Source organism: Pelophylax lessonae (genome assembly GCF_965119305.1).
Source record: "Pelophylax lessonae genome assembly, chromosome: 3".
Taxonomy (NCBI): domain Eukaryota; kingdom Metazoa; phylum Chordata; class Amphibia; order Anura; family Ranidae; genus Pelophylax; species Pelophylax lessonae.
This window is the reverse complement of record NC_138770.1, coordinates 383,716,609-383,739,107: the sequence shown is the minus strand read 5'-3', so window position 1 is coordinate 383,739,107 and position 22,499 is coordinate 383,716,609. Positions and strand designations below refer to the sequence as shown.

General features: G+C 42.2%; 1 protein-coding gene across 1 annotated transcript in view; it reads left to right on the top strand.

The window, feature by feature from the left end:
- The window catches only part of ASCC3 (activating signal cointegrator 1 complex subunit 3), a 1,118,804-nt gene that overhangs the window by 887,138 nt on the left and 209,167 nt on the right, over positions 1-22,499 (top strand). The window contains exons 22-24 of the mRNA XM_082251201.1: positions 10,308-10,406; positions 11,212-11,380; positions 19,949-20,169. Of these exons, the coding sequence (XP_082107327.1) occupies positions 10,308-10,406; positions 11,212-11,380; positions 19,949-20,169 (489 nt within the window). The remainder of the gene's footprint in view (positions 1-10,307; positions 10,407-11,211; positions 11,381-19,948; positions 20,170-22,499) is intronic.

Genomic DNA, 22,499 nt, shown 5'->3' with positions numbered 1-22,499 from the left:
AGGTGGCCGCAGGACCCTCCAGTACCCCACTTGTGATTGATGCATTATCAGCAGTTTTGGAGTCTTTGGTATCCCGGGTGAAGGTAGCCTGTCAGGGACGGGGGTCAAGGAAGCGACCCCCGCCTACCCCATTTCATCTGATACTTCAGATACGGATTCTGAGCTGGTCACTGCAGCTGCAGGTCCCTCTGCTGGGGCTGCTGTCTCGGGTACGGTCTCCTCAGACAGTGAGGAGGACGTTTCTGCCTCCGCCATAGCGCAAGAAGAAGCGTTAGTGAACGCACTAGTCATGTCTGTCCGGGAACCTTAAGTCTTGAGGTTACACCGGCAGAGGTAGATGACACTGAAATTCCCTTTGGTACCAGCAAGCCTACCAAAATGGCGAAGGTTTTTCCCTTGCCCAAGTGTTTTGGTAACCTAATTAAGGAAGAATGGGATCATCCAAAACGAACCCCTGCTATTTCCAAACGCATTGCTAGGCGCTATCCGTTTGAGGAATCCCTCCTTAAGAAATGGACGGTACCACCAGTGATGGACCCACCAATTTCCAGACTAAATAAAGCCACTGTTATCCCGTTGGAGGACGCTCCGTCCTTTAGGGATCCGGTGGATCGAAAAGTGGAAGCCGAATCCCGCTCCATTTTTTCCCTGATAGGGTCAACATTTAGGCCAGTGATTGCCATTGGTTTAGTTTCACAAACATTGACAGAATGGACCAAATTGTTATGCCGTGACATAAAGGGGAGAAGTATCCCCCCGGCAGTATCAGATTTGCTGGAGCAGATTATACAAGGGCTACAGTTCATCTGTGACGCCGCCCTGGACGCCACCCTCTTGCTAGGGCGTGCATCTGTTTCAGCAGTGGTCCTCAGACGCGTGTTATGGTTAAAGTGCTGGTCGGCTGATCAAGGTTCCAAAAAGACTTTGGCTAATCTTCCCTTTCAGGGGGATCGCCTGTTTGGGGCCACCTTGGATGAGATTATAAAGGATCTCACTGGGGGTAAGAGCACTTTTTTACCACAGACAGCTAAAGGTAAAGGACCTCGTAATAGGCGAGGACCTTCCTTTTCCGCTCATAAAAAGTTTTTTCGCTCCGCTGGGGCGGGCGATAAGGGGAAGTCCTCCAAAGCCCCTTCAGGGGGTTTCAGAGGGCGCTGGTCGGGAAAACGAAAGCCCGACTCAGCCAAACCTGAAGAGAAGACAGCCTGAAGGTGCGCCCCCACCCATCTCTGGGGTGGGGGGACGTCTTTACCGGTTTCCGGATCCATGGCTTTCCAGAATCCTGGACAAAGGGGTTTGCGAGGTCATGCGGTCGGGATACAAAATCAAGTTTCGATTACTTCTACCGGTGCGATTCTTCCCTTCCAACATTCGACTATCCCCGGATCGCTTAAAAGCTTTGCGGGGAGCAGTAATAGACTTGATGCAACAGGGAGCGGCAGTTCCCGCTCCTTGAGCAGAATGTTTTCTTCACTTTTGCAAAAGATCACAAAAGGAGATTCTTTTCAAATGGAATCGGAATCCCGATTCTCTGGACAATCGGATCTGGTTGAGCGAGCGGACCAGAGAGTCTCTGGTCTGGTAGCTTCAGTCTCCGATGCTCAGCCAGGAGAAGTCATTTCTTCCGACAGAATCCAGGTTACCGATGTATTGGAACTGAGAGCGATCAGACTTCAGGGCAACCCGGTTTGGATTCAGTTGGACAAGGCCACGGCCATGGCTTATGTCAATCACCAAGGGGGCACCAAGAGTGCCCTGGCGGCCATAGAGGTGGCCATCATTCTTTATTGGGCGGAACGGTTTGTTCCGGCTCTCCCCGCAGTATGCACTCCGGGGGTGGAAAATCGGCAGACAGATTATGTCAGCTGTTTTATTCTGGATCAAGGGATATGGCCTTTTCATCCAGAGATATTTCACCAGCGGTGCCTTCATTGGGGCACCCTGGAGGTGGATCTGTTGGCAGCTCGGCTCAATAGGAAGGTGCGGAGTTTTGTAACCCGCTCCCGAGATCCGCGAACGAACACAGCAGACGCGCTGGTCGCCCCGTGGGGACAGTATCACCTACTGTATGTCTTCCCTCCTCTCAAGTTGCTGCTGAAGCTTCTTCGCAGGATAGAGGTGGAAGGAATTCCAGTTATCCTGGTAGTTCCGGACTGACCTCGTCAACCCGAGTACGCCGACTTCGTCAGGCTGGTCGCGGACGCTCCCTAGAGACATCCTCTCAGGGAGGATCTGCGGTCTCAGGGACCGATCTTCCATCCTGCTTTACAATCGCTGGCTTTAACGGCCTGGCTATTGAGACTCAGGTGCTGAAGGATAAGGGATTGTCAACTTCAGTTATTCCTACTTTAATTAAAGCAAGGAAAGCGACTTCTAGAAAAGTCTATCATCGCACATGGAGGTCTTATATTGCGTGGTGTGAATCCTTTGGATTTCCTCCACGGGCCTATTCGGTGACCCGAATTTTGGCTTTTCTGCAACAAGGAGTTGAGCAGAAGCTGGCCTTGAGTACTATCAAGGATCAGGTTTCAGCATTAGCCATCTTCTTTCAGAAACCTTTGGCTACTCATTCCTTGGTGCGGAATTTCATCCAGGGGGTGCGGCACCTGGCTCCGCCAGTGCGCGCGCCCTTACCGCCCTGAGATCTTAATTTAGTGTTGTCGGTTCCTCAGAAACCTCCCTTTGAAAATATCAGAGAGATTACCTTGCTTACTTTATCCCAGAAGGTGGCCTTCTTGGTGGCCATTACTTCTGCACGCAGGGTGTCAGAACTGGCCGCATTATCTTGTCGTTCCCCATATCTGGTGGTTCATAGGGATAAGGTGGTTCTTTGTCCGAATCCATCCTTCCTTCCTAAAGTGGTTTCAGAGTTTCATCTGAATAAGGACATTGTATTGCCTTCCCTATGTCCTAAGCCCAGTCATCCTCGGGAGTGTGCGTTACATTCCTTGGATGTGGTTCGGGCAATCAGGGTATACCTGAAAACTACGGACTCATTTCGTAAAACGGATTCACTTTTTGTGATCACGGATGGCCCCAAAAAGGGGTTGCCTGCATCTGCCGCGACTATCTCCAAATGGATCAGACAGACGGTGGTACAGGCTTATTCTATTAAGGGTCGGAATCCTCCGCTCCCTGTTAAGGCGCACTCCACTCGGGCGCTTAGTGCTTCCTGGGCCTTCCGCCATCAGGCGTCAGTGGTCCAGGTTTGCAAGGTGGCTACCTGGACGTCGGTTCATACCTTTACAAAATTTTATAAAGTTGATGTGATGGCATTGGCGGATGCCTCTTTTGGCCGCAAGGTTCTGCAGGCCGCAATTTAAGGAGACCGTTGGTCTACCTCGAGGGGTTTTTTTTGTTGGATTTTCAGTTTTCAGTCTCATCCTTTGGTTTGATGAGCCTTTAGGACTTCTAGTCAGCACCGGTTGGGCCTTCTGGATTTAAATTTTGATTTCTGTTATCCCACCCCTCATTTGTGGCACTGCTTTGGGACGTCCCGATTTGATATTAATCAAGAGGACTGCGTCTGTCAATGAGCGACAGAGAAAAATGGATTTTTGTAAAATCTTACCGTAAAATCCTCTTCTCTTAAGCTCATTGACAGACGCAGTACCCGCCCCTCTACTTTTGAGTTGGGTTGGGTTAAATTCTCTGACACTGCTTTGTGACATAACTGACATCCTGTAGCAGGGAGAGAGAGGATATAAACCTCTGGGACTGCCCCTAAGGTGTGGCCAGAACGTTTTCCTTCTGCCTAGTGTCCTACTCCTGTAGAGGGCAGTATAACCCGATTTGATATTAATCAAGAGGACTGCGTCTGTCAATGAGCTTAAGAGAAAAGGATTTTACGGTAAGATTTTACAAAAATCCATTTTTCTGCGCACCACCTCGAAAGACAGGCACCATCTAACTATAAATTCCATGTTGCAGATTGCAACTTTACTATTACACAATGCTGAACTGATAGTATAGCCAAGATTTCCTGATCTGCTAATCATAAGATGTCCTCTTTTTTTGTCCCCACAGCACTAACTGATTAGATCTGTGTCTGAAATCTAAAATTACTTTTTAGGTACATTAGAATTTGAAAGCATTTATTGAAAAAAAAAATGAAATTTGAATGCCATTCTTTAAAACAATGCCTGACACATAAAGCATACATTAACTCTCAAAAACTTCAATCACAACCAACATAAAATAAATAACTAATATAATAAATATGATTAAATATTAAACAACGATTTAAAATGGAACACTCGGCTATTCCACTATTAGGCCATCTGATATTCTCTCCCTGTTGCACTAATCTTGTTTGTTTATTGCTTACTCAGTAGTCACCATGCTTGAAGGGAAAAGGTATATTTACTATTTACTTGCATTAAGTGCATTTATAGCCCTAGGAAAGAAATCTCTAAATCTGTCTGTCCATGCTGTAATATTTTTATAACACCTACCGGAGGGCAGCAGCTGCCATCATGCTTTTTGCTCTACAGAGACAGCAGAACCTAAAATATTCATCCAAATGTAAGGGAGTTGACAATACCCACAATATTATTAGCCGACTACGATCAATTCTAATCACAATAAAATCACATAAAAAAATAACTAATATTATGCAAATGGATAAAATATTACCAAATAATTCCTGGCATTGACATTTTATACTTAGTTACATTGGTCCAGGTTGGACCAATGAAAGTATGTATATGTCATAACCTGGCGCTGCTGCTGGATGTCACCGCCCCTCCTCTTCACCTGCAAAGCATTCTCTAAACGTCTCCTGGGACAAACAGCTGGCTATTTGTATTCACAAGGTAGGCAATCAGCCTGTTGGGCAAAGACTCAAAACAGATCTGCCTATGTAAACAAGGCGAAGTTAAGTTCCGACAGGAGGGAAGAGAGGAATTTTGTATTCCTGCAAAGCAGGAACTGAAATCAATTTCTTCCCTTAGTAAAACCAGCACACATAGTAAACACAAACACTGGGTAGGCACACTGTTAACCCTTTGATTGCCCTAGATGTTTAACCCCTCCCAGCCAGTGTCATTAGTACAGTGATTGTGCATATTTGTAGCACTGATCACTGTATTAGTGTCATTGGGTTCCGTAAAGTGTCAAAACTGTCAGTTACTGTCTTAATTGTCCAGCACAATATCGCTGTCCCACTATGAAACACTGGTTGCCAACATTGTTGTATACATATCCCATAGTTTGTAGACGCTATAACATTTGTGTAAACCAATCAATATACGCTTATTGGAATTTTTGTTCACCAATAACGTGTAGCATAATATATATTGGCCTAATTGTATGAAGAAATTCGATTTTTTTTTTTTTTTTAAATGTATTGGTTATGTTTTAAATGATAAAGTAGAAAAATTATTATTTTTTTAATTGTCATTTTTTTGTTTATAGCACAAAAAATAAGAAACGCAGTGGTGATCAAATACCAGCAAAAGAAAGCTCTATTTGTGGGCAAAAAATTACATACTTTTTATTTTGGTGCAATGTTGCATGACCACCAATTTTCAGTTAATGTAACAGTGCCGTATCGCAAAAAGTGGCCTGGTCATGAAGGGAGGTAAACCTTTCCGGAGGTCAATTGGTTAAACAATGCTTTAAAATATATTCCAAGGCTATACTGCAATTAGGCCTTTTTATAATTTCGCTATTGCAGTAGTTTAATTTATGTATTACCTAATAATTAGTAACTTTATTACAAGGAAAATGAAAATTTACTATTTACTAGCATTACTGTTAACTTTAATAGATGGTGCGCACACCATGCAATCCCTATTTATATAGAGTGGGGCTTGATTAGCAACATGCTTCCTAAAATCCTAAAGTCATAAGTTTTGTTTTTGCAGCATTTAGCGTAAAAAAGGTGATAGTTAACATTGCTAAGTGAACAGGCTGTACTTTTTTCTTTCAGTAAATCTACTCCAATATATCAATGTGAGGTTAAATGACTTTAAAATGAGCAAAGAAACAATTCAGCTCCTCTGCCAAAAACGCACTGAAATTTCCAACTACAGAATTGTTACCCTTATAATTTGTGAAATGCTGTAAACCTGGCTAGAGTCATTATCGTGGAAAAACGAAGTATATGGTATAAAACCATATGTCCTGTCATTATTTCAGTGCCCGCCTCCATCGCATCCTTTTAGTCATGTTATGCAGTATATATATGTAAAAGTCTATATATATTATATATAGAATCCCCTAATTAACATCAGCTCCCTAGGCGTTTCTGCATTACCCTCACAAGCCATATGAGATGGGCTGTTCTTCCTGTTGTTTAGGGTAACAATGACCTCTAGGACTGCCATCCTCACATTTTCACACAACTTGTTTTTTCACATCATCATGTTACAGGATTACGGATCCCAAAGCCAATAAAACAGTTCATACTGGTATGTTTGTGTGTGTATGTATGTATATATATATATATATATATATATATATATATATATATACACACACACACACAGTGCTCAGCATAAATGAGTATACCCCAACAGGGTGAAATTGATTCAGTGGCCAAGTATGTCTCCTGATCTGAACCCTTTTGAACACCTATGGGGAATTCTGAAGAGATGAGTTTCACTCTCCATCCAGCATCCAAGCTCTAAAAGAGGTCGTTCTTGAAGAATGGAAAAAGATTGATGTTGCAATGTTGCCAACTTGTTTGTTTCATGCCTAGAAGACTTGGTCCTGTCCTAACAAATCATGAAGATCATACAAAATACTAGATGTAGTAGTTTTTGTTGGGGGTGTATTCATTTTTGCATCAACCAATTTGAATATACCTTAAGTTGTGTAATCTAAGTTATATAATTAGCCTTACGTTCATGTGATGAGCTCAACAAATGTTCTATAAAACCAAGTTTTTCATGATTTTTTAAATTGTTCTTGTGTTAATTGAGTTATTATTTAAAATCTTACTTTTCCAAGGAGGTGTACTCATTTATGCTGAGCACTGTATATTCAAACTATGTATTATAGCTTCTGCCTACAGACTCACTTTAAATTGCAAAACCCTGTGTTTAAATTAGATGTCCAATTACTAAGAAGGCCATTACAAATTATGCATCACAGTAAATCAAATCCATTTGTTCTGCAGATAATAGCCAAGAAATTGAAGTATTACCTATTTGAAAATGAGAATATGTGCCATATCAAAATGTTTCTGTACTATATTGCCTTTTAAGATCATAATCTATCATGGGTGTGAATGTATTCTGTACCAGTAATGAAAATAATAATAATAAAAAAATGTTTAGGGGAAAAATGGATAAAAAAACACATAGACAAAATTTTTATGTAATATGATATATTCTTTTTTTTCAATTTTGTCTTGTGATTGAAAAATAGCATTTTTTGTATATGAAAGCATTCTTAAAGAATGAAGGCAGATGTTTAATTCATTATTGGAGGCTAAAAAACTAACAAATGGGAGGAGGAAATAAAGAAAGATAATGTCTTCCCAAGCAAAGAGTTGGTTACAGTTTTGTCATGTTCAGCACTAGTACAAAGCTCATTAATGCCTGCTGTTGGATTTAACCCAAAGGTCAGAACACTGGCTTGCCAATCTTTTGTATTACATAGACTGAACATGATGAGAGACACTCGGTCACCCAATAGGTGATGACCCAAACAGTTCACAAGGTCAACATCCCGTAGCTCTTCATTCCCAGTGCTGCCTTTATGTGTTACATGTTCATTATCCTATCTGGTTTTTACATCTATAGGATAATCCAGACAGATTCTTTCTTCATTGAAAGTTAATTTCAAAAAGTTAGAGTGTTAAGCTTATGGTTAAGTCTGGAAGCAAATGCTGAATTTATTTGAATCTGTTTTCCATATTACATTTCAAGATTTATGCTTGCATAGTACATTAGTTAACTTGGTGTCACTGTTGAGTGAGAAATACTATAAATGTTGATTTAAGTTTTATGAAGTAATCTTCATTTATCTCATAATACAGTGCCTCACTCAGACGACACAATAAATGAGTGAAATGAATTGTTGTTGGATAGCATCTAGCTTGCAATTAATCTAATATTTTTCTTGACCGAACCTGCTTGTACATTTATTTATCCCATCTAGTTTTAGGGAAACAAGATAATCATGGTGTTTCCAAGTAACATTAGATATTTAATTTTATCTGGATGTCATAGAGAGTTTTGCTTGCTTGATTGCTAGATATGAAGTGTCAAAGTCTACAGTTCTTAAGTATTAAAAAAAATGTGAATACAGAGAACAAATTGGCAATTTTTTATAACAACTCTCAAAGTAGCTGCACCAAACATAGCTTTATTTACATCATATTTGTAGAATAATATACCTACAACCATGTACCTATAGACAATGTTTTTTTTTTATTGTTTCGGATAGCAGAAAGAAAAGTTTAACATTTGTGTTAGTTTATTATTTTCTGTCGGCATTGTTTTGGGAAATTTCCATCTTGTCCAGGAGAGGTAACTGGAAGTGCTAGGACATTTCTACAAAGTGACAGTCATCACTGCAACATGTTTGCCTATTGAAAGCCAGTAAACCATGACAATCCTGTGACGGTACATTTTGTTAAAGCTCAACACTAAATTAATTAAGAGGATTGGTCATCGATTGGGTCTCTAGTTGTAGTGGTGACAGAAATTGTATTGTCTTAGGCCTTGGTGTTCTAGTATCTGCCAGTGCTATGGCTGTGTTTGCCCACATGAAGATGCACAGGTGTTGTGTGCATCCCCATGCAGGCAGCCACAGTCACTGCAATGTCCATGCAGCTGCTGCACTAAAATTTAAATGAATGGGACTGCCTGCACAGTGATGCATGCAATACTTGTGCCTTCCCATGTGGCAAATACAGTCCTTGTATGGATTTACACTCATATGAATAAGTGCCTAACCGAGAGATTTTTATTTGATTCATTCCCTGCACATGGTGGCCCCCAGGGCCCCGAACACCATGGTTTCTCTGTTGTGCCTTCTCCCTAAGCGTTGCTTTATTTATTTAATTTTTAAATCCACACAATAGCCCCTTTTTGGCTGTGTGTTTAGATGATTTTGTCCTTTGTTGATATAACTTTTGTTTTTAATGATTTTTATTATTTTTGTCATATTTTGCCTCTTAGTATGATTTGCATACCTTCATGTTTTCCCTTATACTGATTTTTTTTTTTTTTTTTTAGATTTTTTTTAAACATTTTTTCCCTGTTACAGTTTTATGTTTTTTCCTTATTTCGCTTTTATTTTTCTTGATCACTGGAGTGCCTCTTGTGATTTCCCAAACATGATTTTGTTTCCCCGCAATAGACTTTTTTCTTTCACTTTTTTTCCATTTTAATAATTTACTTTTATTAACAACAGAGTGGCTCTATTTATCTTCAAATATATATATGTTGTTTCCCTGCAACAAATTTAATGAATCACCTTATTAGCTTTGGAGTGATCTCTCCTTTTTTTTTGCCACTTCTGTTTTTTTTGTTGATGCCACTTCTGGTCCATGGAATTCACTGACATGTGCAGTACCTAGGTGCTTGTTTCCAGCTCCCAAAACGTATGCCAGGTTACTGCTACCTGCCACTGATTTAGGAGCTCTTCTTTGGATCTGTGTGGGGGCTCAGGATTTTTCTTCAATTTTCCTGTCAGCTTCAAATACAGTGAATGTGTTCCAGGTGGTGTGCATGCACAGCAGCAGGGACTCTGGTATCTGCATGATCTATGACTTAATCTTTTAGTTGACCAAACTCAGAGATCACTTGCTTTCTTCCCCTTCTATGCACATTAGGACACTGTGCCCTCATCAAAAGGGCAATGCATGTTGCTGTTTAGATGAGTGTAGATCCTCCTAGTCTCAACGTTCTTTTTGTTTTTATGCTTCTTCCCTCTGTTTTCAGTCCCTCCCGCTAGTTGGAGGAAAGCTGAGAAGGACTAGGTAAGGTGGTTGGTGACAAATACAAGGTTACAAAAAGGAAATAAAAGAAATACAAAGCAAATTAATTTGTTTATAGGTCAGAAATTACCAACAATGCTGTTAACAGATGCATGGGTGCTGTTTACAACATAAAGTATATGCAAAACATGTAAATAACTCCTCAAGTTAAAACTTCTTACAAAACAAATGCCAGATTGGAATTGGGATCTTAATATTTCAGACTCTGACTTCAGACTTGGGGTCAGGACTACACTTCCCATAACATTGAAAGCAGTATTGTGTTTTAGACTTCCTTTAACCTGAATTAAAGAAGCAATTACACTGGAAAGCAGATGTAAGTCATGTACTAACAGTTTTTTTTTAATGACAGGTGCATGGAACAGTTGGAGAACCTTGGTGGATTTGGGTTGAAGACCCCACTAATGACCACATTTACCATTCAGAATATTTTCTTCTGCAAAAAAAACAGGTATGGTCCATCTACAGCAGTCAATGACCACCAACACTTTGCTACATTTTTCTTCATGTCTGAAGAATGAGATGCAGTTCTATACATGTGAAGAAATGAAAGTGATATCAAACCTCGACCCCTCTCCAAGATTCAGAATTATTCTACCCCACTTTACAAGATTCTGCCTTTTCTCAATGCTTCTCACAATAATGTACACACTTTATCTCACCCCTCCCATGATATTCTCCCTTTTGTTCCCCTAATCTTTTTGGTGGTATGGAAATTTCTCATGCCACAACATATGTTACATCGATTAAAGGTACCCGAGCTGGCAACCCTGCTTACAAAATGTTAGCATGACACTTTTTCATGTGTTTGGATCATAAATGCATTACAAAAAGAAATTGGGCCCTAGACAGAGAAGCAGCTTTGGCCCTCCTATTCCTTTATTTGGCTTTATAAGTACTGCAATATGCACTGAGAAGCAGCTTCATTTGCATTCTCTGTACTAGCATCGCTTGCCCCATCAGACTTTATCTGTGTACAAGTGCATCCTCCCTTGTGACAGGCAGGTGCACAGCTTTGACCATTGTTCTCTCCCGCTTGTTTACTGCAGGAGCATGAAAGTTAATTTTATATCATATGTCGGCTATATGAAGAAGATATATAAACAATTTTTCATTAAGATAAATATTGTGTATTTCTAAGAAGTTGGATGTACCTTAGCCTCTAGAAATGTTGTAGAATGCCAAGAGTACTTTGATGGCTGTGTTTGTAAATTTTGTTGTACTATAGTATGACGGAGTGTAATTTACTTCCACAGGTTGTCACAAAAGAACAACAACTACTGGTATTTACAATACCCATCTTTGAACCACTACCCTCCCAGTACTACATCCGGGCAGTGTCTGACCGATGGCTAGGAGCTGAAGCTGTTTGTATAATAAACTTCCAACATCTCATTTTGCCAGAAAGGCATCCTCCACACACCGGCAAGTGCATATTCCTTCCATCTTCAGTTGCTCTATATACAACCCCAATTCCAAAAAGGTTGGGACGCTGTGTAAAATCTACATAAAAACGGAATGCAATGATTTGCAAATTTCATAAACCCCTATTTCTCTAGCGCTCATTGACAGACGTAGTCCTCGGTGATACACCACCTTCGGGTTATGTTGCCTCCACAGGAGCAGGACTAGACAGGAAATTAAAAAGCTCTGGCCACACCCTAGGGGCAGTCCCAGAGGGTATATCCTCTCTCTCTCTGCCTCAGCAAATCAGTTATTTTCTGTCTAGTTAGGAGTAAGGACCTAGATACCTTGCTGGGATCTTAGGTCCTGGCAAGATTTTTTTCTTAAAGGATTTTTTAGACAGCTTTTTTTCTCCAGTGTTCCTGTGAGATCTTCAATCAAGAAAGCTGAACTGGGCGACGGGCTGGATGTTGAGATCCGGTGGTCACCCCAGTTCAGCCTACGAGCGCGTGCAGGCCATAGCTCCGCGCTGGGTCGGCCGCGACAAAGTCCCATTAAAGGACTAACCCCACGAGTTAAACGTCTCGCTGAAACGCCAAAGACCATGAGTCACGGCGTCCATATCGATCGACAGCCCTCCCGCCCCGGTGGAGAGGGGTACTGTCAGGAGTTGGTGCCCGCCTGGTTCCGGTATGGTGAGTAGTATGTTCCCCCTTTTCCCCTGACGGGTCTTGTGGTGAACGCGGGCCCCTCTCTGTATGGTAAGATAGAGTCCCTCTCTATCCTATAAATGACACAGATCCTCCTACTTTGAGTGTGATTCTATGTGCAAAAAGCCAGGAGGCTTGGTTTGGGAGCTAACAATCTAATTGTATACATGTTAAAAAGATTATAATCTGTGGCATTCTGGGAATCTTACGGTGATAAGAATAAGCTACCTACCAGTCAGAAGCCACGGACATGTAGACTGCCTTCCTAATCAGATCTCCAGCTATTAGCAGGCCTCCCGAATGGCCATGCGGTCCGCCAGGGCCGGTACCGCCAACCACGCCAAATCCCCATGCAGAGAGAGTGTTGTGTGCCCTGCAGCACACCGCTATTCAGTACAGGCCGCCGCCATTTTTTTTTGCTGGATCGCACGAGCCGCCATTTTGGCGTAGCCTCGTGTCTCCAGCATGGGGGCGGCCATGTTTGAGGTGATCCAAACACCTCGTGGAGCTAGGGGAGGCGCCGGAAGGCGTGCAGAGGGGCGGAGCCGCCTCCTTTCTTCCTGGGCAGCCAGCCAAAAAGACTTCCTGTTTCTCAAGACAGCGCTGTAACCTGTTGCAGTTAAACTCTGAGCATCAAGTGGTGAGCCTGGGGCTCTCTCTCTCTCTCTCTCGATCGATAGGGATCCCTAGCAGGTAACACTAAGGGGCTTTTGTGGCGCTGGGGGTCTGAAAAAAGAAAAAAAAAAAAAAAGTTTTTTATTTTTTTGAATTATATTATCCAGGAAGTGACTGGAATTATCATGGACCCTGCCACACATATTCCCCCACCTGTTTCCCTCGAGGGGGCCACGGGACCCGCCGGTGCACAGAGTGTAGAGTCATTTACAGCAATTTTGGAGTCTATGGTGGCTCGGGTGGAGGCGGCCTGTCAGGGACGGGGGTCAAGGAAGCGACCCCCGCCTACCCCTATACTATCTGACACCTCTGACTCAGATTCAGAGATGGTCACTGCAGTTGCAGGTTCCTCTGCAAGGGCTGTTATCCCAGGTAAAGCCCCCTCAGACAGTGAGGAGGACGCTTCTTCTCCTGCTATAATTCAGGAAGAAGCATTGGTGGACGCACTAGTTGTGGCAGTGCAGGAAACCTTAAAACTTGAGGCTTTACCGGCAGAGGCAACTGAAACAGAGATTCCTTTTGGTACTAATAAGCCCATCAAAACGGTGAAAGTTTTTCCTGTACCTAAATGTTTCGGTAATCAGATTAAAGGAGAATGGGAGCATTCTAAACGTACCTTTACTATTTCCAAGCGTATTGCTAGACGCTATCCGTTTGAGGAATCCATCATTAAGAAATGGACGGTACCACCAGTGGTGGATCCACCTATTTCCAGGCTGAATAAAGCCACGGTTATCCCAGTGGAGGACACTTCGTCCTTTAAGGATCCGGTGGATCGAAAGATGGAAGCAGAGTCCCGCACCATCTTCTCTCTGATAGGGTCAGCATTTAGACCAGTAATTGTTATTGGTCTAGTTTCCCAGACACTTACGGAATGGGCGAAAATGGTACGCCAAGACCTTAGGGGAAAAGATATTCCCCAGGAGACATCTGATTTGATGGAACAGATTATACAAGGGCTACAGTTTATCTGTGACGCAGCCTTGGACACTACTCCCTTATTAAGGCATGCATCTATGTCAGCGGTGATCCTCAGACGTGTGCTGTGGTTAAAATGCTGGTCAGCTGACCTAGGTTCCAAAAAGACCTTGACTAATCTCCCTTTTCAGGGGAATCGTCTATTTGGGGCCAACCTAGATGAAATCATTAAGGATGCCACTGGGGGCAAGAGCACTTTTTTGCCACAGGCTGCTAAAGCTAAGGGACCTCGCAACAAGCGAGGACCTTTCTTTACCGCCCATAAAGGGCGCCCGGCTGGTACTAGCGGGAAAGGCAAGACTCCTCCAGGAGGGTTCAAGAAGGGCTGGTCGGACAAGCAGAGGACCAACCCAGCCAAACCCGAAGCAAAGGAGTACACAGCCTGAAGGTGCGCCCCCACCCGGTTTCAGGGTGGGGGGACGTTTTCACGGGTATTCAGGACATTAGATCGAGCATCAACCACTACTACCGGTGCGATTCTTCCCTTCCAACATTTAAGTACTACAGGAAGCGGTAGTTACCGTTCCCTGAATAGATCTTTTCCTTTACCTTTTCCTAAGATTAGTCCCTATACCTCACAGGAATCGGATCTGGTTGACCAGATAGGCCCAGTAGCCTCTAGTCGGGTGACTTCGGTCCCTGAGGTTCAACCAGAAAAGATCACCCTTCCTGATAACAATCAGGTATCTGATAAATGTGTGGGAACAGAAAACGACCAGACTTTCTCGGATGGTCGGGGCCAGATACCTCTAGGGACGCCTGGTTCAGATTCTATCAGCGCCAGTGGTCCTAGAAATTCTAGGCTGGCCTCCTCAAGCCGGCCTGGCCGACTTGGACATGCTAGTCATAGACGTTCCGTGGGAACTTCGTCTCAGGGAGTGTCTGTGGTCTCAAGGACCAATTTACCATCATGCTTTACAGTCGCTGGGTTTAATGGCCTGACCATTGAGACCCAAGTACTGAAGGACAGAGGTTTGTCTACTTCAGTCATTCCTACCCTTATTAAAGCAAGGAAAGCGACTTCCAGCAAAGTCTATTATCACACATGGAAGACTTATATTGCGTGGTGCGAATCTTTAGGATTTCCTCCACGTACCTATTCGGTGACTCGAATATTGGCCTTTTTGCAACAAGGGGTTGAGCAGAAGCTAGCCTTGAGCACCATCAAGGGTCAAGTTTCAGCATTAGCAATCTTCTTTCAGAAACCTTTAGCTACCAAGTCCTTGGTGCGGAATTTCATACAGGGGGTGCGGCACCTGGCTCCTCCAGTCCGCGCGCCCTTACCGCCCTGGGATCTTAATTTCGTTTTGTCGGTTCTACAGAAACCTCCCTTTGAAAACATCAGGGAGATTCCCTTGCTTACTTTATCCCAGAAGGTGGCCTTCTTGGTGGCTATTACTTCTGCTCGCAGGGTGTCAGAACTGTTTGCATTATCATGCCAGTCCCCATACCTAGTGGTTCATAGGGATAAGGTAGTACTTCATCCTAAGCCATCTTTTCTTCCTAAGGTGGTTTCAGATTTTCATCTGAATGAAGATATTGTACTACCTTCCTTGTGTCCTCAGCCCAAGCATCATCGGGAATATGCGTTGCATTCCTTAGATGTGGTTCGGGCAATCAGGGTATACCTGAAAGCTACGGAATCTTTCCGTAAGACGGATTCACTTTTTGTGATCACGGATGGCCCCAGAAAGGGTTTGCCTGCATCTGCCGCGACCATTGCCAAATGGATTAGACAAACGGTGGTACAGGCTTATTCTATTAAGGGTCAGAGTCCTCCGTTCCCTGTTAGGGCGCACTCCACTCGAGCGCTCAGTACTTCCTGGGCCTTTCGCCATCAGGCGTCAGTGGTCCAGGTATGTAAGGCGGCCACCTGGTCGTCGGTACATACCTTTACAAAATTCTATAAGATTGATGTGACGGCATCGGCGGATGCCTCATTTGGCCGCAAGGTTTTGCAGGCCGCAATTTGAGGAGACCGGTGGTCTACCTCGAGGGTTTTTTTCTGTTTAAAAAAAAAGGAAAGTTTTTCTCTTTTTTGTTGAGTCTCATCATTAAGGATGAGCATTGTAAACTTCTAGTTGGCACCGGTTGGGCCTTCTAGATTTGGATTTGATTTCCATTTTCCCACCCCTCATTTGTGATACTGCTCTGGGACTTCCCGAAGGTGGTGTATCACCGAGGACTACGTCTGTCAATGAGCGCTAGAGAAAAATGGATTTTTGTAAAATCTTACCGTAAAATCCTTTTCTCTTAGCTCATTGACAGACGTAGTCCCCGCCCCTCTGTTTTTGAGTTGGGTTGGGTTAAAATCTCTAAAGACTGCTTTTTCACATAACTGATTTGCTGAGGCAGAGAGAGAGAGAGGATATACCCTCTGGGACTGCCCCTAGGGTGTGGCCAGAGCTTTTTAATTTCCTGTCTAGTCCTGCTCCTGTGGAGGCAACATAACCCGAAGGTGGTGTATCACCGAGGACTACGTCTGTCAATGAGCTAAGAGAAAAGGATTTTACGGTAAGATTTTACAAAAATCCATTTTTTAGTCAAAATAGAAAACATATCAAATGTTTAAACTAAAAAATTGTACTATTTTAAGAAAAAAAATAAGGTAATCTTGAAATTGATGTCAGCAACACGTGTCGAAAAAGTTGGGACAGGGCCATGTTTACCATAGAGTATTATCCCTTCTTCTTTTAATATTACTCTGTAAATGTCTGGGAACTGAGGAGACCAGTTGCTGGAATTTTGGGAGAGTAATGTTGCTCCATTCCTGCCTGATATAGGATTGTAACTGCTCAACACTCCGGGGTCTTCTGTGTTGTATTTTTTATTTCAAGATGTGCCAAATTTTTTGAATTGGTAAAAAGTCTGGACTGCAGGCAGGCCAGTTGAGCATCTGGATTCTTCTACTATGAATCAATGCTATTTTCATAGTTGAAGTATGAGGTTTAGCATTGTCCTGCTGAAATATGCAAGGCCTTCCCTGAAAAAGATGTTGTCTGGATGGGAGCATATGCTGATCTAAAACCTGGATATATCTTTTCATCATTGATGGTGCCTTTCCAGATGTGCAAGCTGCCCATTCCATATGCAATGATGCACCCCCATAACAGAGAATGAACCCTTTCCTCTCTAGTCCAGAGGACACGGTGCCCATAATTGCCAAAGAGAATAACAAATTTAACTTTGTCTGACCACAGTACAGTTTTCCACTTTGTAACAGACCATTTTATATGAGCTTTGGCCCAGAGAAGATGGTGACATTTCTGGATCATGTTCAGATTTGGCTTCTTCTTTGCATGATAGAGCTTTACCTTTAGTTTTTAGATGGCGTGGCGAACTGTTCACAGACAGTGATTTTTGGAAGTATTCCTAAGCCCATGCAGTGATATCCATCACAGAATCATGAATGTTTTTAACACAGGGCCGTCTGAGTGTCTGAAGATCATGGGCATCCAATATTGTGTTTCAGCCTTGTCCTTTGTGCAAAGATTTCTCCAGATTCTCCGGATCTTTTGATAATATGTACTGTAGGTGATATTATATCTAAAGTCTGAAAATTGTTTGACAATGTTTAGATGTGTGTTTATTACAGATTGGTGAACCTCCATCCCTCTTTATTTTTGAGACACTCTGAATCTCTAAGATGCCCTATTTTATACCCAGTCATGTTACTGACCTGCTGCCAATTACCCTAATTAATTGCAAAATGTTCTTCCTGCTCTTCTTTGCTAGTACCACTTACTTTGCCAGCTTTTTGTTGCCATGTCCCAACTTTTTTGAGACATGTTGCTGCCATCAATTTCAAAATTACCTTATTTTTTCTTAAAATGGTATAATTTCTCAGTTTAAACATTTGACATATTTTCTATTGTGAATATAATTTGGGTTTGTGAGATTTGCAAAGCACTGCATTCTGTTTTTACAGTGGGGAAAATAAATGATCGCCTGCAGATTTTGTAAGTTTGCCCATTTACAATAAAATTAGGGGACTATAAATGTTATCATAGGTATATTTTAAATGATAGAGACTGAATATGAAACAAAAATCCTGAAAAAAAAACACATGATACAAATGTTATAAATTGAGTTGAAGTTCAGTGAGTAAAATAAGTATTTGATCCCCAAGCAAAACATGACTTAGTACTTGGTGGAGAAACCCTTGTTGGCAAGCACAGAGTTAAGACAATTCTTGTAGTTGGTTACCAGACTTGCACACATCTCAGGAGGGATTTTGGTCCACTCTTCTTTACCGATCTTCTCTAAATCCTTAAGGTTTCTTGGCTGTCTCTTGGCAACCTTTAAGTTTCAGCTCCCTTTATACATTTTTTTTATAGGATTAGGGTCTGGAGACTGACTAGGCCACTCCCTGACCTTACTGTGCTTCTTCTTGAGCCACTCCTTTGTTGTCTTGGCAGTATGTTTTGGGTCAGGTCATGATGAAAGACCCATCCATTACCCATCTTCAGTGTTCTGGATGAGGGAAGAAGGTTGTCATCCAAGATTTTACAATACATGTCCCTGTCCATTGGCCCCTCAATGCGGCAAAGTCAGTCTGTACCTTTAACAGAGAAACAGCCCAAAAGCATAATGTTTCCACCTCTGTGCTTGACTGTAGGGATGGTGTTCTTAGGGTCATAGTCAGCATTTTTCTTCTTCCAAACATGGCAAATTGAGTTAATGCCATATAGCTCAAATTTGTCTGTGGTCAGACAAATTCACAGCAATTAGGGTGCAGGTGATCCCACCGCCATATCTGGATTGGCTCCTTACCAGAGAATGGAAATGTAAGGGCGTGTAAATGGAAAAATCCAGATGAGAGATTACCCAAATAGGATCCCAGCTGTAAAGCCCCACTCAGAAGAGAGGATAAGCCTCTTACCAGATAGCTTTTAGATTAGGGCTATTCGCACACTCTCCTGAAGATGGATGGTCTCCCTTTATTGGTAACCTGGATCTGGATATGTCCCCTCTGGTGCCTTTGAATGTCCAGCGGCCGAGCAGCCGCAGGACCCGGATGTTCGGCGGACAGAGGAGGGCGTGTCCAGAGTCACCGCTGTCCACAGAGCAGAAGCGCCTCCACTAATCAGAGGCGGGGAGAACGCGTCTGTGTGGTGGAGGCGCTTCTGCTCTGTGGACAGCGGTGACTCTGGACACGTCCTCCTCTGTCCGCCGAACATCCGGGTCCTGCGGCGGCTCGGCTGCTGGACATTCAAAGGCACCAGAGGGGACATATCCAGATCCAGGTTACCAATAAAGGGAGACCATCCATCTTCAGGAGAGTGTGCGAATAGCCCTAATCTAAGAGCTATCTGGTAAGAGGCTTATCCTCTCTTCTGAGTGGGGCTTTACAGCTGGGATCCTATTTGGGTAATCTCTCATCTGGATTTTGCTATTTACACGCCCTTACATTTCCATTCTCTGGTAAGGAGCCAATCCAGATATGGCGGTGGGATCACCTGCACCCTAATTGCTGTGAATTTGTCACTGAGGAGTCACTCATTTCACAACACAAAACTGACTTTTGTTTGGATTGGACTGTACCTTATTAATCTATTATACCTTTATCACTTATGTACATGTGTGACCTATATATATTGATTCGTAGCACGTCAGTTCAGTTTTGCACTGTGGCACTTTCAATTTGGTTACATTTAACACTTTTGACTCCCGTCAATGTGTAATACCATTTGTTTTCACAGTTATTTGAATCACGTTATTGGTTCATTCCTAACCCAAAGGGGATAACCCTTATAAGTTTAGCGCACCTGCTTTTTCTGCTTTCACACCTCATTTTTTTCTAAGGTTTGCAGCTTTACTTTATTTATCCAGTCCAGCACACTTTTTACATAACACCAGTCAATCAACCAAGAAAATCCAGCTTAGCTGATGGGCTTTTTCTTCATGGATCACTACTGAGATGTGAACAGGACATTTCCATGCCCATTGTGATGTACTCAGAAATGTGCATTTTGGGTAGCACGCTGTTAGAATATCAGTTGATGCAGAGTATTTAAAATTATTATTTGGATGTCACACAGACTATGTTGCTTTATTCACAGTAATGCAAGCAGTAATGCAAGCCAAAGGTGCTCCTCTTCTCCTGCTACTTAATTCACCAACAATACTGCATTTTCTGTTTTTGAGCACTATTATTATTGTAATATATTATTCTTAGATGTAACCATTCTTACAATATATTTATTTTGATTACTTTTTGTTGCAGAGTTGTTGGACTTGCAACCATTGCCTGTGACAGCTTTGGGACATAGAGAATATGAAGCCTTGTACAAGTTTACTCACTTTAACCCTGTTCAGACACAGATCTTCCATACCCTGTACCACACAGACTCAAATGTTCTACTTGGAGCTCCAACTGGTTCAGGGAAGACTGTTGCTGCAGAACTGGCAATCTTCAGAATCTTCAACAAGTATCCAACATCTAAGGTCTTGAACTTTAGTTTATTGTTATGTTTGCAAATCCTGTTTGTTGCATGTTTGAACATGTAGACTGTTTTTCCAAAGGCACATTTATGTCACGCTTGAGGAGGGTAGTAACAGGTCAGATTTATTTATCAATATTATTCAAAAATTCATATATCTTATGGCACATATAGTATATATTTTTTGCAGTAAATTAACCACTTAACGCCCGGAAGATTTTACCCACTTCCTGACCAGGGCCTATTTTGCGATTCGGCACTGCGTGACTTTAACGAACAATTGCGCAGTCGTGCAACGCTGTACCCAAATAAAATTGACGTCCTTTTTTTCCCACAAACAGAGCTTTCGTTTGGTGGTATTTGATCACCTGTGTGATTTTTTGATCATACGCTATAAACAAAAAAATAGCGACAATTTTGCAAAAATAACAATATTTTTCACATTTTTTTTATATGAAATTCCCCCAAAAAAATGTAAAAATCAAAATTTTTTAACATTTTTGGCCAATTTGTTTTCTGCTACATATGTTTGGTAAACAAAATTGCAAAAAGCGTATTTTGATTGGTTTGCGCAAAAGTTATTGCGTTTACTAACTAAGGGAAAGATTTTTGTCATTTTTATTGTTTTTTTTTAAACGAGTAATGGCGGCGATCTGCAATTTTTTTTGCGGGACTGCGACATTGCAGTGGACAGATCGGACCCTTGACTGACATTTTTGACACTTTTGGGGGTACCAGTGACATTACTGCAGTAATCAGTGCTATACTGTACATATGCACTGTTACTGTAAAAATGACACTGGCAGGGAAGGGGTTAACTTTATTGGAGAGGGAGGGGTTAGGTGTGTCCCTAGGGGCGTGCTTCTAACTGTGATTGGATGTGGCTTGTGATGTAACAGCAGAGATCTATGGTCCTACATAGCAGGACCGTATGATCTTTGCTGTTACACAGGGGAGAAAGACAGGTGGCTTTGTTTACATTAGCCGCCTGCCTTTCTCCCGGTGTAACCGACGTTCGCGAGTGACCGGCGGATTATTTAGTAGGGGTTTGATATTTTTAATCTTCCAAGTAGTGCACATTGGTATGTGCACTAAAACATTTTAAAGAAAACCCTAAAGAAAATATTCCTGAGACATAAAACTCAAAAGAGAAAAATCTTTAAAAGAAAAGATCAGTCAATTGCATTTTTTAGGATGAACTATGGACTTTGAACTTAAAAACAGACACTGGTTTAAGGGGAACCTGTCATGAAAAAAACATAGCAAATGCTATTGTTAACCTTTTTTTCTGGCCTTCAATTGTTTAAGTCACTAACCCAAAATAAATATGCAGACAAGGACCTCTGACTTGCATACTTTTTTTGGGTTAGTGACCCAGAAAATATTGAAGCCAGTAAGTGAGCAAAACAGTCTGGCAGCTAGCATTTCAAAAGGTTGTCAGCAAATGCAGTCTCCATATTACTCTTGTGACAGGTTTACTTTAAAAGTTGTTTTCTGAGTCAGTAAAGCCTTGGAAACCCATTATTTTATATAACATGTGACTTGATAATGTTGATTGGTTCCTGTGTAAAGATACACTTTATTCACCCCTATAATTAAACCTTCAGAATCATACAGGAATCATTCCAGTGCACCAATCCCCCCCCCTGTAATGTGAACTGGAAATGTCGTAATTTCTCCTGTAATAGGGGACAGCAGCCCAACTCCAGGTAATTTAAAAATTATTCCTTGCAGTGGGTCTGTGCCCGCAAGGATTAACTGCTCATGTAGTCTAGAGGATAGTGTTTGCACTTAAACTCACCTGATTTGCAGCTTCACTGACAAGTGGCACTCCCCCCCATGCTCCAAAGGTGGACTTTCCATTGGCGCCATCACATGTAATGCAGGGTTATTGACCCGGCATTGGTCTTGATCATGTCAGTGTCAGGACCTTAGACCAATGGAGGCTGGGGGAGAAGACACATGGTGGACCAGAGTATCAGATAAGTAAATCCTAGCTATGCCCCTTAGATCTAAATTAACAATTAACCTGTGCAGTGCGGCTTCAATCCTTTTTATGTTTCCCAGAGTTGGGCTTTAAACACACCTACTGCATGACCATTGCTATATTTTTCACAGCAACCAATAAGTGTTTCTTTCTCACTTTGTTTCACAGTATTACCACGCGCTACCTACTTAGTGTCAATATGGCAATATAATTGCAGTAAATAACCAGTTATTTCTTATTTGTACAGTACAAGATCCAGGCAGCTTTAGGCCTTGACTATGGGTTATATGCTGCCACCTTCAGATGAGGTCACTGGCAACCAAAGTTGTTAGGACAGCTCACATTCT